The sequence below is a fragment of the Salvelinus alpinus genome, chromosome 17, assembly GCF_045679555.1.
Source record: "Salvelinus alpinus chromosome 17, SLU_Salpinus.1, whole genome shotgun sequence".
Taxonomy (NCBI): Eukaryota; Metazoa; Chordata; class Actinopteri; order Salmoniformes; family Salmonidae; genus Salvelinus; species Salvelinus alpinus.
Window position 1 is genome coordinate 51,422,072 of NC_092102.1, and position 18,142 is coordinate 51,440,213.

The 18,142-nt window shown below is 44.4% G+C and overlaps 1 protein-coding gene across 4 annotated transcripts in view; it reads left to right on the forward strand.

Annotated features, from left to right (window-relative positions):
- Positions 1 to 18,142, forward strand: part of LOC139543147 (host cell factor 1-like) — a 51,443-nt gene that overhangs the window by 8,938 nt on the left and 24,363 nt on the right. For 3 of the 4 annotated variants that reach the window (XM_071349382.1, XM_071349379.1, XM_071349383.1), the window contains exons 8-16: positions 257 to 436; positions 1,906 to 2,202; positions 2,451 to 2,602; positions 2,831 to 3,007; positions 4,044 to 4,268; positions 4,594 to 4,653; positions 5,065 to 5,175; positions 6,672 to 6,861; positions 10,737 to 10,870. In XM_071349382.1, coding sequence (XP_071205483.1) covers positions 257 to 436; positions 1,906 to 2,202; positions 2,451 to 2,602; positions 2,831 to 3,007; positions 4,044 to 4,268; positions 4,594 to 4,653; positions 5,065 to 5,175; positions 6,672 to 6,861; positions 10,737 to 10,870 — 1,526 coding nt within the window. The remainder of the gene's footprint in view (positions 1 to 256; positions 437 to 1,905; positions 2,203 to 2,450; positions 2,603 to 2,830; positions 3,008 to 4,043; positions 4,269 to 4,593; positions 4,654 to 5,064; positions 5,176 to 6,671; positions 6,862 to 10,736; positions 10,871 to 18,142) is intronic. The other variant, XM_071349384.1, reaches the window with a different exon arrangement.

Below are 18,142 nucleotides of genomic sequence, written 5' to 3' on the forward strand. Positions count from 1 at the left end.
CGACACACCACTCTCTTAGATAAAATGTCCTAAATATTTACACATTTGACGCCCAGTTTTTATAAAACGTAGAGCACAAACACAGTCAGCAATGAAGCACGAAAATGCAACAACAACAACAAAAAGCCCCTAAAAAAAAAACGAAATTCCGACTGACAAACGTTCCTCGGTAACAATGTACCTCTCAACCGATCCATGTAAAATTCTGTCCCTCTGTCGCTACTGATCCAATTCACAATTACATTATATTTACCAGACTCGATGGTGTGGGAGTCGGTTCTGCTGGACTCTCTAGAGGATAATATCCCCAGGGCCCGGGCTGGACACTGCTCCGTAGCCATTAACTCACGTCTCTACGTCTGGAGTGGACGGGACGGCTACCGCAAAGCCTGGAACAACCAGGTGTGCTGTAAGGACCTCTGGTACCTGGAGACAGGTGAGTCTACTTCCACCCGTCACTTCATCAGTCAGTATGATGCTGGTTATTCACCTGTAACTTCATCAGTCAGTATGATGCTGGTTATTCACCTGTAACTTCATCAGTCAGTATGATGCTGGTTATTCACCTGTCACTTCATCAGTCAGTATGATGCTGGTTATTCACCTGTAACTTCATCAGTCAGTATGATGCTGGTTATTCACCTGTCACTTCATCAGTCAGTATGATGCTGGTTATTCACCTGTAACTTCATCAGTCAGTATGATGCTGGTTATTCACCCGTCACTTCACCAGTCAGTATGATGCTGGTTATTCACCTGTATGATGCTGGTTATTCACCCGTCACTTCATCAGTCAGTATGATGCTGGTTATTCACCTGTATGATGCTGGTTATTCACCTGTCACTTTGTCAGTCAGTATGATGCTGGTTATTCATCCTGTATGATGCTGGTTATTCACCTGTCACTTCATCAGTCAGTATGATGCTGGTTATTCACCTGTATGATGCTGGTTATTCACCTGTAACTTCATCAGTCAGTATGATGCTGGTTATTCACCTGTATGATGCTGGTTATTCACCTGTAACTTCATCAGTCAGTATGATGCTGGTTATTCACCTGTATGATGCTGGTTATTCACCTGTAACTTCATCAGTCAGTATGATGCTGGTTATTCACCTGTATGATGCTGGTTATTCACCTGTAACTTCATCAGTCAGTATGATGCTGGTTATTCATACGTAACTTCATCAGTCAGTATGATGCTGGTTATTCACCTGTAACTTCATCAGTCAGTATGATGCTGGTTATTCACCCGTCACTTCATCAGTCAGTATGATGCTGGTTATTCACCTGTAACTTCATCAGTCAGTATGATGCTGGTTATTCACCCGTCACTTCATCAGTCAGTATGATGCTGGTTATTCATACGTAACTTCATTTACATTTACATTTTAGTCATTTAGCAGACGCTCTTATCCAGAGCGACTTACAGTAGAGTGCATACATTTTATTACATTTTTACATACTGAGACAAGGATATCCCTACCGGCCAAACCCTCCCTACCGGCCAAACCCTCCCTAACCCGGACAACGCTATGCCAATTGTGCGTCGCCCCACGGATCTCCCGGTTGCGGCCGGCTGCGACAGAGCCTGGGCGCGAACCCAGAGACTCTGGTGGCGCAGCTAGCACTGCGATGCAGTGCCCTAGACCACTGCGCCACCCGGGATTATAACTTCATCAGTCAATATGATGCTGGTTATTCACCCGTAACTTTATCAGTCAGTATGATGCTGGTTATTCACCCGTCTCTTCATCAGTCAGTATGATGCTGGTTATTCACAAAAATGCTTGTGTGCGTTAATTGAAAATGTATTTTTTTTTAAATAAAAAAACGTTAATTATTTAATCAGGTTGTTATTTAAATCCTAACTGCTTCTCTGTTTTTTATTCGTCTCCTCACAGAGAAGCCCCGCCCCCCGTCACGGGTGCAGCTGGTGAGAGCCAATACCAGTAGCCTGGAGGTGAGCTGGGGGGCGGTGCCTACCGCAGACACCTACCTGTTGCAGCTGCAGAAGTACGATATCCCCCCCGCCTCGGCTGCCACTTCCCCCGGCGTTAGCCCCGCGACGTCACTGCCGGTCAATTCTTCCCCCAAGAGCCCTGTCACCGCCCCGGCGGTGTCCGTCCAGGGCCACCCTCTCCAGGGCCTCACCCTGGTCCCCTCCATGCCCGGGAGTCCAGTCCCTGCTCGCGGACCAGGTTAACCTCTACTTCCTGTTTGTTTAGGCTATTATTGTAATATTTTAAATACTATAGTTTTATTTCTCTAACTTTTCAAAACTAAGTAGATTGTAAAGGCTATGGTGAAGGAAAAGACATGCAGTCTAAACGATCTGTTGTTTTTTTTAAATTATTAAATATATATTAATTTTTTTACATCAAAATCAAATGGTTTCTTTCCAGATCAGCAACCATGTAAACGTGGTTTTGTTGTTTCTCCTCTCCAGCTATTCTGAAGGTGTCTGCTCCCCATTCCACCACAGGCACCTCCATCGTCACGGTGAGACAGGCCAACCAGGGCGGGAAATCCCCTGTCATGGTTACATCACTTCCTGCTGGGGTCCGAATGGTGGTGCCGGCCCAGGTCGCACAGGGAACCGTATGAATAAATAATTATTTTATGGTCTCTATATGAGTTCTGGTCAAATGTAGTGTGCACTATGTAGGGTTCTGTCTGGGACTTGGACATTTAACCCGTCAAATAATGGATTAAGACTGAAGAATTGGCACAAAATAGGCTCGTTTAATAAAATATATATATATATTTGGGTGTCCTCACTGTATGTTGTCTCTGTGGGCCTATTCCTATCTGCTTCCTCCTTCTCAGCCAATGGGCAGCAGCCCTCAGATGAGTGGCATGGCTGCGCTGGCTGCAGCGGCTGCGGCCACCCAGAAGATCCCGCCCTCCACGGCCACCATGCAGTTGCCAGCTGGTGCCACCATAGTCAAGACAGTGGCCATGAGCCCTGGCGCACAGACTGTCAAAGTAGCTTCGCCTGTTATGGTAAGAGATCCTGCTTGGACTAATAGTAACACACACACACACACACATAGGGTTGTTGTCCTGCTGGAAGGTGAACCTTAGCCCCAGACTGAGATTCTGAGCTCTCTGGAGCAGGTTTTCATCAAGGAACTCTGTACTTTGCTCCGTTCATCTTTCCCTCGATTCTGACTAGTCTCCAGGTCCTTCCTCTGAAAAACATCCCCACTGCATGATGCTGCCACCACCATGCTTCACTGTAGGGTGAAGAGTTCAAACTTGGTTTCATCAGACCTAAGAGAATCTTGTTTTTCATGGTCTGAGAGTCCTTTAGGTGCCTTTTGGCAAACTCCAAGCGGGCTGTCATGTGCCTTTTACTGAGGAGTGGCTTCCGTCTGGCCACTCTACCATAAAGGCCTGATTGGTGGAGTGCTGCGGAGATGGTTGTCCTTCTGGAAGGTTCTCCCGTCTCCACAGAGGATCTCTGGAGCTCTGTCAGAGTGACCATCAGGTTCTTGGTCACCTCCATGACCAAGGCCCTTCTCCCCAGATTGCTCAGTTTGGCCGGGCGGTCAGCTCTAGGAAGAGTCTTGGTGATTCCAGACTTCTTCCATTTAAGAATGATGGAGGCCACTGTGTTCTTGGGGACCTTCAATGCTGCAGACATTTTTTGGTACCCTTCCCCAGATCTGTGCCCCGACACAATCCTGTCTCTTTATAATACATTTGCAAAACATTTGAAAAACCTGTTTTTGCTTTGCCATTATGGGGTATTGTGTGTAGATTGATGAGGGAAAAAATTATTTTATAAATTTTAGAACAAGGCTGTAACGTAATAAAATGTGGAAAACGTTTAAGGGTCTGAATACTTTCCCGAATACACTGCATATACGAATTGTGTTGTGAGCATAATATTAGAGTACTTTGAAAAAATATATTCAGTATTTGAAACACCATTTCAAGTGTCCAGCCCATATGTTCTTTAAAGGCACTACTTATATTAAAAAGAATAGTATATATTTGAAACCTGATCCCCTCCATGTCTCGTTCCTTCTCTCAGATTAGTAACCCAGCTACCCGCATGCTGAAGACTGCTGCGGCTCAGGTGGGCACGTCAGGTGTCGCCACACCCGGAACGCCCAATCGGCCAATCATCACCGTGCACAAGTCTGGCACGGTGACGGTTGCCCAGCAACACCAGGTGGTTACCACGGTAGTGGGAGGAGTCACCAAGACCATCACTCTGGTTAAGAGTCCCCTCACTCTGGGGGGAGGTGGCACGTTGGTAAGATCACAGCTGACAGAGGCTGTTTAGTGGCCTTAGTAGAATCGCTAAGTTAGCCAGTGAACTCTGATAAATATTTATAACATAATAACCTTTTATAATTCAGTAGGAACTTAAGATTTTTTGGGCTTCTGTTTCTGCATTTATCGGTTTTAATTGTTCGTTCGACTCTATTGAAATAATCCATGCTTGTTTTTTAAAGCATCATAACAAAAGAAAATGTATTTAAAACAAACAATAACGTTTTAAGCAAGTCAGCTGGCCAGCTTATTGACCCCTGGTTTAGCAGGGACTCACTGCATCTGTTTTGTGCCTCCGTTCTAAGCTGACTGCGGCCAACCAGGGGCAAAACAAAGTGATGTCTGGCAAGGACGTGCAGCATTGGGTTAGTTTGGATACCTTCTGCTGTCTTTTACATGTACAGTAGAACAGTCCATTTTCCCCATGGGGGTCACATATTAAACATGAACAGTCCATTCCCCCCATGGGGGTCACATATTAAACATGTATTGTACTGTATTCACTCACTGTATTGTAAGTTGCTTTGGATAAAAGCATCTGCTATCTGGCATAAATAAATGAATGAATTAACTTTTTATTATGTGACCAATTTCAAATATATAGTTTCCTCAGCCTTGTAAGTACAACAATACAAACATGTTATATGGTGTTAAATAGTGGAAGCGTCATAGTGTCATGTGCTGTATTACATTAAATAGAAATAGACCTATGTTGATAGTAAAAGACCAGTCTTTCCTCTGTGATCTGACGGTCTCTCCTACTTCCTGTTCTCTAGCTGTCTAACCTGTCCAACCTGGGGAAGGTGATGTCAGTAGTCCAGACCAAACCTGGTCAGACCGGAGCGGTGACGGGACAGGCTGGCTCCAGCCTACAGCACATCCTACAGGTCAGTAATACAGGTTTAGTTATACAATACAGGTCAGTAATACATTTAGTTATACAATACAGGACAGTAATACATTTAGTTATACAATACAGGTCAGTAATACAGGTTTAGTTATACAATACAGGTCAGTAATACATTTAGTTATACAATACAGGACAGTAATACATTTAGTTATACAATACAGGTCAGTAATACATTTAGTTATACAATACAGGTCAGTAATACATTTAGTTATACAATACAGGTCAGTAATACATTTAGTTATACAGGACAGGACAGTAATACATTTAGTTATACAATACAGGACAGTAATACATTTAGTTATACAATACAGGTCAGTAATACAGGTTTAGTTATACAATACAGGTCAGTAATACATTTAGTTATACAATACAGGACAGTAATACATTTAGTTATACAATACAGGTCAGTAATACATTTAGTTATACAATACAGGTCAGTAATACATTTAGTTATACAATACAGGTCAGTAATACATTTAGTTATACAGGACAGGACAGTAATACATTTAGTTATACAATACAGGACAGTAATACATTTAGTTATACAATACAGGACAGTAATACATTTAGTTATACAATACAGGACAGTAATACATTTAGTTATACAATACAGGACAGTAATACATTTAGTTATACAATACAGGACAGTAATACATTTAGTTATACAATACAGGCCAGTAATACATTTAGTTATACAATACAGGCCAGTAATACATTTAGTTATACAATACAGGCCAGTAATACATTTAGTTATACAATACAGGCCAGTAATACATTTAGTTATACAATACAGGACAGTAATACATTTAGTTATACAATACAGGACAGTGTACAGTACACAACGGTCAACTTATTGGTGAATTCACATCGACAGCCGATTCATAGTCCCTGTGAGATCCTGTGGAAACAACAGATCTCGAATATATTCTGACGTATAGAGAACGAGTCTCCAACTGTCTACCAAGCTGAAATGTATTTTATTTCACCTTTATTTAACCAGGTCGGCCAGTTGAGAACAAGTTCTCATTTACAACTGCGACCTGGCCAAGAATAAAGCAAAGCAGTGCGACCAAAAACCAACAACACAGAATTACACATGGAATAAACAAACGTACAGTTAATAACACAATAGAAAAAAGAAAGTCTGTATACAGTGTGTGCAAATGGCGTGAGGAGGTAAGGCAATAAATAGGCCAATAGTAGCGAAGTAATTACAATTGATCCAAATTAACACTGGAGTGATAGATGAGCAGATGATGATGTGCAAGTAGAGATACTGGTGTGCAAAAGAATGGTCCGTGCTTGTTGTTTTTTATGCATAGAACAACAGGAGGTATAATCCATCTCGACGGATATTACACCAACTACGAGGTGGGACTCTATTTCACAAAGTGTAGCATGAATGTACGTCAGCTTCCACCTCTCGTCTTCACCTCTGACCCCTCTCTCTTCTTCCTGTCCCCCCCCCCCCAGACGAAGGGTCCTCTCCCGGCGGGTACTATCCTGAAGCTGGTGACGTCAGCCGACGGCACGCCCACCACCATCATCACCACTTCCAAGGCCGGGGGCACCGTCGGGGGAAAGCCCACCATCTTGTCCTACAGCAGCATGCCCACCTCCACCTCAAAGCCGGGCACCCACATTATACCCATCGGGAAAACAGGTTCGTCTGCTTCCAATCGATCATTTCCAATCAATTCAATCAGTCAATCTATTGTGTTTGTTCCGCTGCAGGTCTGGAGCCTTTTAGATTTCTGTCACGCGCTGGTGACAATTTCAGGACGGTTTATTATGGATTTTGACAGTCACTTAAATAGCAGCCGACCGTTGTCACGGTTGATGCGCTACTATGCCACGTCGTGATTCGTTTAAGTTAACTGACAGGAAAAAGGGGTCTGTTCCCCTTTTCTGTGATGGCAGTCTCCCGACATCAACATTCGACATTCCAAAATATGTAGATATTTGTCTCGACTTGAATCAAAATGCAACACTTCAAAATTAACCTTTTATAGCAGTCTTCTACAAATGGTCTTCTAACCAAATTTCCAGATACCTGGCCCTGATTACACATAGAAGTAGGTCTATAGGCTAACTGGCCCTGATTACACATAGAAGTAGGTCTATAGACTACCTGGCCCTGATTACACATAGAAGTAGGTCTATAGACTACCTGGCCCTGATTACACATAGAAGTAGGTCTATAGACTACCTGGCCCTGATTACACATAGAAGTAGGTCTATAGACTACCTGGCCCTGATTACACATAGAAGTAGGTCTATAGACTACCTGGCCCTGATTACACATAGAAGTAGGTCTATAGGCTACCTGGCCCTGATTACACATAGAAGTAGGTCTATAGACTACCTGGCCCTGATTACACATAGAAGTAGGTCTATAGACTACCTGGCCCTGATTACACATAGAAGTAGGTCTATAGGCTACCTGGCCCTGATTACACATAGAAGTAGGTCTATAGACTACCTGGCCCTGATTACACATAGAAGTAGGTCTATAGGCTACCTGGCCCTGATTACACATAGAAGTAGGTCTATAGACTACCTGGCCCTGATTACACATATAAGTAGGTCTATAGGCTACCTGATTACACATAGAAGTAGGTCTATAGACTACCTGGCCCTGATTACACATAGAAGTAGGTCTATAGGCTACCTGGCCCTGATTACACATAGAAGTAGGTCTATAGACTACCTGGCCCTGATTACACATATAAGTAGGTCTATAGGCTACCTGATTACACATAGAAGTTGGTCTATAGGCTACCTGGCCCTGATTACACATAGAAGTAGGTCTATAGGCTACCTGGCCCTGATTACACATAGAAGTAGGTCTATAGACTACCTGGCCTGATTACACATAGAAGTAGGTCTATAGACTACCTGGCCCTGATTACACATATAAGTAGGTCTATAGGCTACCTGATTACACATAGAAGTAGGTCTATAGACTACCTGGCCTGATTACACATAGAAGTAGGTCTATAGACTACCTGGCCCTGATTACACATAGAAGTAGGTCTATAGACTACCTGGCCCTGATTACACATATAAGTAGGTCTATAGGCTACCTGATTACACATAGAAGTTGGTCTATAGGCTACCTGGCCCTGATTACACATAGAAGTAGGTCTATAGGCTACCTGGCCCTGATTACACATAGAAGTAGGTCTATAGACTACCTGGCCCTGATTACACATAGAAGTAGGCTATAGGCTACCTGGCCCTGATTACACATATAAGTAGGTCTATAGACTACCTGGCCTGATTACACATAGAAGTAGGTCTATAGGCTACCTGACCTGGTTACACATAGAAGTAGGTCTATAGACTACCTGGCCCTGATTACACATAGAAGTAGGTCTATAGGCTACCTGGCCCTGATTACACATAGAAGTAGGTCTATAGACTACCTGGCCCTGATTACACATAGAAGTAGGTCTATAGGCTACCTGGCCCTGATTACACATAGAAGTAGGTCTATAGACTACCTGGCCCTGATTACACATAGAAGTAGGTCTATAGGCTACCTGGCCCTGATTACACATAGAAGTAGGTCTATAGACTACCTGGCCTGATTACACATAGAAGTAGGTCTATAGACTACCTGGCCCTGATTACACATAGAAGTAGGTCTATAGACTACCTGGCCCTGATTACACATAGAAGTAGGTCTATAGACTACCTGGCCCTGATTACACATAGAAGTAGGTCTATAGGCTACCTGGCCCTGATTACACATAGAAGTAGGTCTATAGACTACCTGGCCCTGATTACACATAGAAGTAGGTCTATAGACTACCTGGCTTGCGTACAAATTTAAGCATATAAATGTGCCCATTTGTGGATCTGATTAGTATTTCTGATTGGCTTAAAGCACCACCACTAATCATGCTGTGGAGCTTCTCAATGTAATGTTTTCTTCAGCCCAAACAACAAGCAAACTAAGTCTGTTTTTTTTTATACATCACATTGAAAACGACAAATAGTTCCTCAATGTCTAGCTCTCTCTCCCCCTTTCGATAACCACTCGGTGTGAAAGAGACAAAATGTCATGCTCTGATCCAGTGGAAACATCATGAAATAGGTCTAATCGCTTGTGTAAAATGGCCTTCAGCTGTGTCTGTCCTGACCTCACCGGCTAGTTTGCTAGTGAAAGCTTTGGGCCTGCTAGTGAAAGCTTTGGGCCTGCTAGTGAAAGCTTTGGGCCTGCTAGTGAAAGCTTTGGGCCTGCTAGTGAAAGCTTTGGGCCTGCTAGTGAAAGCTTTGAACCTGATCCCAAGTTAATAGTTGATACAATGTTTCAAGTTTGTTGCAGACAGACCATGTGTAGCTAATGTTGATTTATAAGATATTTATTTTTAATCAGGATATTTTCTACCTGCAGGCTGAAATGTTTTTATTTGTTGGCTTTATGTAGGCTTTTTATTTTTTTATTTTTTACATTGTTGGCAATATAAGTAACTTTTTTAGGTTTTTATCATTTATTTAGAATTTTGATTAACTACATGACAATTATTTTTGAGATATGAAAACATTTTATTTTTTTAATTATATTTAAACTGTTCCGTGAAAAGGTGGAAATTAAAACCGTAAACTGGCACACAGATCGGTAGAAATTAAGATACATTTGCAAAGCAAGTACATTTCTGTAGGCTTTGGTGCACACCCACTCGCATGTGCAGAGGGAGTGGAGGGGATCAGAATTGAATGAGAGACACGTAACGGAGGGGGGAAAAGGAGAACGTAGGGAACACAACTGATCACTCGGTTTGGTTTCTTTTTTTGTTGTTGTCGTGAGTCGCTTTAATGCACATAACAAATGGAAGAAACACTGGAGGTCTATGTGAATTAACGTTTGTCTTTGGGACAATTTCACCTCTGCCACAAAGCCGACTCCAGATGCCTAAGCCAGTAGTAGAACTTCTTTGGCCCCCTAGTAGTCATACTACCCATAGGATTTTACCTGGAATTTTGTGAAAAATGTCTTAGTTTTAACGCCCCCACCCCCCCAAAATGCAGTTTGTCTTAGTTTTAATGCCCCCCCCCCCCCCCCCAAATGCAGTTTAAACATTAAGAGAAAAAAAAAAAAATTGTCACATCCCTATTGGGAACAGAAAACTGTTCTGATGTCGGGATTTTCTTCCGCGAGCAGAATGTTGGCCCAGTTCCATCTCTTCCCACTGCCGGCCACTGGGCTTCCTGTCATCACCATATTTGGTAGTGAGTGGAAATTCCAACCGGATTCTTAAGGTTTATACATCTGGTGAAACGTCTGGCTCCTTGTTCCGTCTCCTTGTTCCGTCTCCTTGTTCTAGCTATGACATAATTTTCAATATAAATGTTGGGAATATTTAATTTAATTTTCAACATTAATTTCCAATGATATTGTACTTTATCAGGTAACTACTAAATGAGTCCAAAAGTGTGCTAGGATTTATTTTGTTGATATACCAGAAATGGGTTTCCCCTTGCCTACTACATATAACTGTACTAATGTGTTTTAATCTGTTGTCTGGTCAGGAGTGACAGGAAGTGGTATGAAGTCCCCCATTACCATCATTACCACTAAGATGATGACACCAGGCACCGGGACACCAGGCAAGATCATCAGCGCAATGCCCAGAGCTGGGCCTGGTCAGCAGGGACTCACACAGGTACCCCAACCCCCCCTCTATCCCCTCTCTAACCTTAACCCTGGTACAGTAACACCAGCACTATGCCCAGAGCTGGGCCTGGTCAGCAGGGACTCACACAGGTACCCGAACCCCCCCTCTATCCCCTCTCTAACCTTTAACCCTGGTACAGTAACACCAGCACTATGCCCAGAGCTGGGCCTGGTCAGCAGGGACTCACACAGGTACCCCAACCCCCCCTCTATCCCCTCTCTAACCTTTAACCCTGGTACAGTAACACCAGACAAGATCATCAGCGCAATGCTGGGCCTAGTCAACAGGGACTCACACAGGTAAAGGGGGTGTAAAAGCCCTTAATAAAGCCATGAGTGGCTCACATCAGTAAAACTAACATTTGTAAAATGCTGCAGAAACATTTATTTATTTTTATTTGACCTTTTATTTAACTAGGCAAGTCAGTTAAGAACAAATTCTTATTTTCAATGACGGCCTATGAACAGTGTGTTAACTGTCTTGTTCAGGGACAGATTGACAGATTTTTACCTTGTCAGCTCGGGGGATTCCATCTTGCAACCTTTCGGTTACAAGTCCAACACTCTAACCACTAGGCTACTCTGCCGCCCCCACATTACACATTGCTGTGTAAGCAGAGAAAGATGGTACTAAAAACATATAAGAAACCAGGACAAAAACATTCAATACAATGTGAAGCAGATTAGTGATGGGCTGTAGCAGCCAGCCCCATGTTAAACACCCCGACCCCCTACTACTCCCTGCTGTAGCAGCCAGCCCCATGTTAAACACCCCGACCCCCTACTACTCCCTGCTGTAGCAGCCAGCCCCATGTTAAACACCCCGACTCCCTACTACTCCCTGCTGTAGCAGCAAGCCCCATGTTAAACACCCCTACTACTCCCTGCTGTAGCAGCCAGCCCCATGTTAAACACCCCGACCCCCTACTACTCCCTGCTGTAGCAGCCAGCCCCATGTTAAACACCCCGACTCCCTACTACTCCCTGCTGTAGCAGCAAGCCCCATGTTAAACACCCCTACTACTCCCTGCTGTAGCAACAAGCCCCATGTTAAACACCCCTACTACTCCCTGCTGTAGCAACAAGCCCCATGTTAAACACCCGACCCCCTACTACTCCCTGCTGTAGCAGCAAGCCCCATGTTAAACACCCCGACTCCCTACTACTCCCTGCTGTAGCAACAAGCCCCATGTTAAACACTCCGACTCCCTACTACTCCCTGCTGTAGCAGCCAGCCCCATGTTAAACACCCCTACTACTCCCTGCTGTAGCAGCAAGCCCCATGTTAAACACCTCGACTCCCTACTACTCCCTGCTGTAGCAGCAAGCCCCATGTTAAACACCCCGACTCCCTACTACTCCCTGCTGTAGCAGCAAGCCCCATGTTAAACACCCCTACTACTCCCTGCTGTAGCAGCCAGCCCCATGTTAAACACCCCTACTACTCCCTGCTGTAGCAGCCAGCCCCATGTTAAACACCCCTACTACTCCCTGCTGTAGCAGCCAGCCCCATGTTAAACACCCCGACCCCCTACTACTCCCTGCTGTAGCAGCAAGCCCCATGTTAAACACCCCTACTACTCCCTGCTGTAGCAGCAAGCCCCATGTTAAACACCCCGACCCCCTACTACTCCCTGCTGTAGCAGCAAGCCCCATGTTAAACACCCCTACTACTCCCTGCTGTAGCAGCCAGCCCCATGTTAAACACCCCTACTACTCCCTGCTGGAGCAACAAGCCCCATGTTAAACACCCCGACCCCCTACTACTCCCTGCTGGAGCAACAAGCCCCATGTTAAACACCCCTACTACCCCCTGCTGTAGCAGCCAGCCCCATGTTAAACACCCCTACTACTCCCTGCTGTAGCAGCAAGCCCCATGTTAAACACCCCGACCCCCTACTACTCCCTGCTGTAGCAGCAAGCCCCATGTTAAACACCCCTACTACCCCCTGCTGTAGCAACAAGCCCCATGTTAAACACCCCTACTACCCCCTGCTGTAGCAGCCAGCCCCATGTTAAACACCCCTACTACTCCCTGCTGTAGCAGCAAGCCCCATGTTAAACACCCCGACCCCCTACTACCCCCTGCTGTAGCAGCCAGCCCCATGTTAAACACCCCGACCCCCTACTACTCCCTGCTGTAGCAGCAAGCCCCATGTTAAACACCCCTACTACTCCCTGCTGTAGCAGCCAGCCCCATGTTAAACACCCCTACTACTCCCTGCTGTAGCAACAAGCCCCATGTTAAACACCCCTACTACTCCCTGCTGTAGCAGCCAGCCCCATGTTAAACACCCCTACTACTCCCTGCTGTAGCAGCCAGCCCCATGTTAAACACCCCTACTACTCCCTGCTGTAGCAGCAAGCCCCATGTTAAACACCCCTACTACTCCCTGCTGTAGCAGCCAGCCCCATGTTAAACACCCCGACCCCCTACTACTCCCTGCTGTAGCAGCCAGCCCCATGTTAAACACCCCGACCCCCTACTACTCCCTGCTGTAGCAGCCAGCCCCATGTTAAACACCCCTACTACTCCCTGCTGTAGCAGCAAGCCCCATGTTAAACACCCCTACTACTCCCTGCTGTAGCAGCAAGCCCCATGTTAAACACCCCGACCCCCTACTACTCCCTGCTGTAGCAGCAAGCCCCATGTTAAACACCCCTACTACTCCCTGCTGTAGCAGCCAGCCCCATGTTAAACACCCCTACTACTCCCTGCTGTAGCAACAAGCCCCATGTTAAACACCCCGACCCCCTACTACTCCCTGCTGTAGCAACAAGCAGAGCTGCACCGTCTCTCCCGAGTTACTCAGGCTGCACAGCAAAGCGCCCAAGTTAGTCAAAAATCCTATCTGGAGAGAAAAAAACATAATTATTATTCCAATAGTGAAATTATTTCAAATGCCATCCCTAAAGAAGACTTCCCTGAGAGACGTTAAGGCCAGGCACCACACCCTCATAGCTACATGTTTCCCCTGAGAGACGATAAGGCCAGGCACCACACCCTCATAGCTACATGTTTCCCCTGAGAGACGTTAAGGCCAGGCACCACACCCTCATAGCTACATGTTTCCCTGAGAGACGATAAGGCCAGGCACCACACCCTCATAGCTACATGTTTCCCCTGAGAGACGTTAAGGCCAGGCACCACACCCTCATAGCTACATGTTTCCCCTGAGAGACGTTAAGGCCAGGCACCACACCCTCATAGCTACATGTTTCCCTGAGAGACGATAAGGCCAGGCACCACACCCTCATAGCTACATGTTTCCCTGAGAGACGTTAAGGCCAGGCACCACACCCTCATAGCTACATGTTTCCCCCTAATCATATCACAATCAACTTTTACCAGTTGAATGTAGACAGAAATGTACAACTTTTTTTTTTGTGTAAACAAATAAATCTGTGAATGAGGTTATATCGTTGCATTCAGGAAGTGTTTATGCCTCTTTGACTTATTCCACATTGTGTTAAGAATTCAACATGGATTAAATAGAGCTACACACAACAGCCCATAATGACGAAGTGAAAACATGGTTTTATACATTTTGGGAAATGTTATTGAAAAATTAAATACAGAAATATCTAATTTACGTAAGTATTCACACCCTTGAATCACCTTTGGCAGCGATTACAGCTGTGAGCTTTCCTCTCCTAGATTTGTGCAATATTTGCTTATTATTATTAACATTATTATTTTAGAAATTATTCAATCTCTGTCAAATTGGTTGTTGGCCATTGCTCTTTTAAAGTCTCTTAGCGGTTTTCTTCCTCTCTGGCAACTGAGTTAGGAAGGACACCTGTATGTTAAGTCACTGGGTGTATTTATAAAAATTTAAAATTAAATAAAAATTAAAAACATCCAAAGTGTAATTAATAACTTCACCATGCTTCAAGGGATATTCAATGTCTGCTTTTTTAAAATTGTATTACCCACCACCCTTTGCCAGGCATTGGAAAACCTCCCTGGTCTTTGTGGTTGAATCTGTGTTTGAAATTCACTGCTCGACTGAGGGACCTTACAATTATCAGTATGTGTGGGGTACAGGGATGAGGTAGTCATTCAGAAATCATGTTAAAACACTATTTACACAGAGTGAGTGCATGCAACGTTAAGCAAATTGTTGTTGAATACTTATTGTTTCAAGACATTTCAAGTCAAATCAAATGTATTTATAAAGCCCTTCTTACATCAGCTGATATCTCAAAGTGTTAGGGAAAAACTCCCTAGAAAGGCCAAAACCTAGGAAGAAACCTAGAGAGGAACCAGGCTATGAGGGGTGGCCAGTCCTCTTCTGGCTGTGCCGGGTGGAGATTATAACAGAACATGGCCAAGATGTTCAAATGTTCATAGATGACCAGCATGGTCAAATAACAGTAATCACAGTGAACAGGTCAGGGTTCCATAGCCGCAGGCAGAACAGTTGAAACTGGAGCAGCAGCACGGCCAGGTGGACTGGGGACAACAAGGAGTCATCATGCCAGGTAGTCCTGAGGCATGGTCCTAGGGCTCAGGTCCTCCGAGAGAGAGAAAGAAAGAGAGAATTAGAGAGAGCATACTTGAATTCACACAGGACACCGGATAAGACAGGAGAAATACTCCAGATATAACACTGACCCTAGCCCCCCGACACATAAACTACTGCAGCATAAATACTGGAGGCTGAGACAGGAGGGGTCAGGAGACACTGTGGCCCCATCCGATGATACCCCCGGACAGGGCCAAACAGGAAGGATATAACCCCACCCACTTTGCCAAAGCACAGCCCCCACACCACTAGAGGGATATCTTCAACCACCAACTTACCATCCTGAGACAAGGCCGAGTATAGCCCACAAAGATCTCCGCCACGGCACAACCCAAGGGGGGGCGCCAACCCAGACAGGAAGATCACGTCAGTAACTCAACCCACTCAAGTGACGCACCCCTCCTAGGGACGGCGTGAAAGAGCACCAGTAAGCCAGTGACTCAGCCCCTGTAATAGGGTTAGAGGCAGAGAATCCCAGTGGAGAGAAGGGAACCGGCAAGGCAGAGACAGCAAGGGCGGTTCGTTGTTCCAGTGCCTTTCCGTTCACCTTCACACTCCTGGGCCAGACTACACTCAATCACATTTCAGCTTTTCATTTGAAAATTAATTAGTTACAAATTTCAAAAAACATTATTCCACTTTGACATTATGGGGTATTGTGTGTGTGTAGACCAGTGACGACAAATCTCAATTTAATCTGTTTTAAATTCAAGCTGCAGCACAACAAAATGTGGGGAAAAGTCAAAGGATTTAAATAGTCTACATATCATGCAAATGCATTTTTCCGGACACTGGATGAGCCAAAATGTTTCGATTTCATTTTGTTAATACGCTCCGGGACCGGATTTGTCCAGAGAAAATTGTGAATAAACTTTTTTTTTCTTTTCTTTTCATCTTTCTATCTAAAATTCTCAAGATAAAATGTACAACATATCAAAAATTCCCGCTGAGTAAGTCTGTAAAATATATCAAAGGATAACCACACAGACTCTTCTAAATCTGAGAAAAATGACTTGGCGTGTGGGAAGAGTCATGACTTTTGGGAAATGTCAGTTAACCCTTTCCCTACAATTTCCACGGCCCAGCGGGAAATCCTAATTGACATAAAACAATCTTATTTTTTGTTGCATGGGATGCGTCTCAATCATAAAACAATCTTATTTTTTGTTGTTGCATGGGCTGCGTCTCAATTCGGCGATTTATCGTCCTTCTGCATCTGCAGTGAATGATGTCAGGTAGAGCGGGGTTCATCTTCTCACACCAAAACGTCTGAACGGTTTGGCCTACAAAAACTATTATGACCCCTCCGTGGAAAAATGAGACTCTCACGAACACGCTGGCTTTGCTCTACGACCCCCCCCCCCACCCCCCCTCCCACACACACACACACGACACAGGACGGTATAACTTCTGCCAACTTCTGTCTGTAGCGTCACTACAGTTTGGCCTGCACACTAATATGACCCGTCTGTGGAAAGGTGAGACTCTCTCACAAACACGTACATGTCGGTTCTAGGATGCTCACGAGACTCATCTGAAGGTCCCGGGTACCAGTTGAAAAAAAAATGAATGGAAGATTATGTGGAGATTAGTTTAGTGCCTAAAATAAGGGGTTAAATGATCCTTGATATGACCATTTTATAACGATTCCATTTGTTCGCTTAGTAGAACCCCTTAGACTCTATGAGGGTTAGAAACTAAGACACTGAATTTAGACGCCCAAATGCCTATTTAGACCCAGTCACTAACGCTTCAGAGTAAGTTACAAACCTCACTACAGTATATTTAGTAACACTATGAAATGGGCTTTTAAATTATGTCATTTAAATGTGAGCTTTTGAAATGATTTGATTTTTTACAGTAGATAAAATGCATTCAAATGTTGATGATAAACTGAAGAAAATATAACAAAATATATGTTTTTTTACATTTTTTTTGTTTTTACTTTTTTGAAAATACTAATATGAATTTAATATGAATTTCTAAATTGGTGTCTGGCCTTATGTTGTGGACACGTTATTTGTTCCACATTTGTTTTTCCATCCAGCACCTGAATTATTGTCCATTGGTTCGAATTAATATTTGCCTTTTGCCTTTCACAACAACCCCAGATATACACATACACACACTGAGAGGTGTCAGCCGTACTGCAGAACCCTGGATTGAGAGCAATTGTGGTTATTTGTATTTATTAAGGATTTGTATTAGTTCCTGCCAAGACAGCGGCTACTCTTCCTGGGGTTTATTATGGATTCCCATTAGTTCCTGTCAAGGCAGCAGCTACTCTTCCTGGGGTTTATCATGGATCCTCATTAGTTCCTGCCAAGGCAGCAGCTACTCTTCCTGGGGTTTATTATGGATCCTCATTAGTTCCTGCCAAGGCAGCGGCTACTCTTCCTGGGGTTTATTATGGATCCCCATTAGTTCCTGTCAAGGCAGCAGCTACTCTTCCTGGGGTTTATTATGGATCCTCATTAGTTCCTGCCAAGGCAGCAGCTACTCTTCCTGGGGTTTATTATGGATCCTCATTAGTTCCTGCCAAGGCAGCGGCTACTCTTCCTGGGGTTTATTATGGATCCCCATTAGTTCCTGTCAAGGCAGCAGCTACTCTTCCTGGGGTTTATTATGGATCCCCATTAGTTCCTGCCAAGACAGTGGCTACTCTTCCTGGGGTTTATTATGGATCCCCATTAGGTCCTGCCAAGGCAACAGCTACTCTTCCTGGGGTTTAT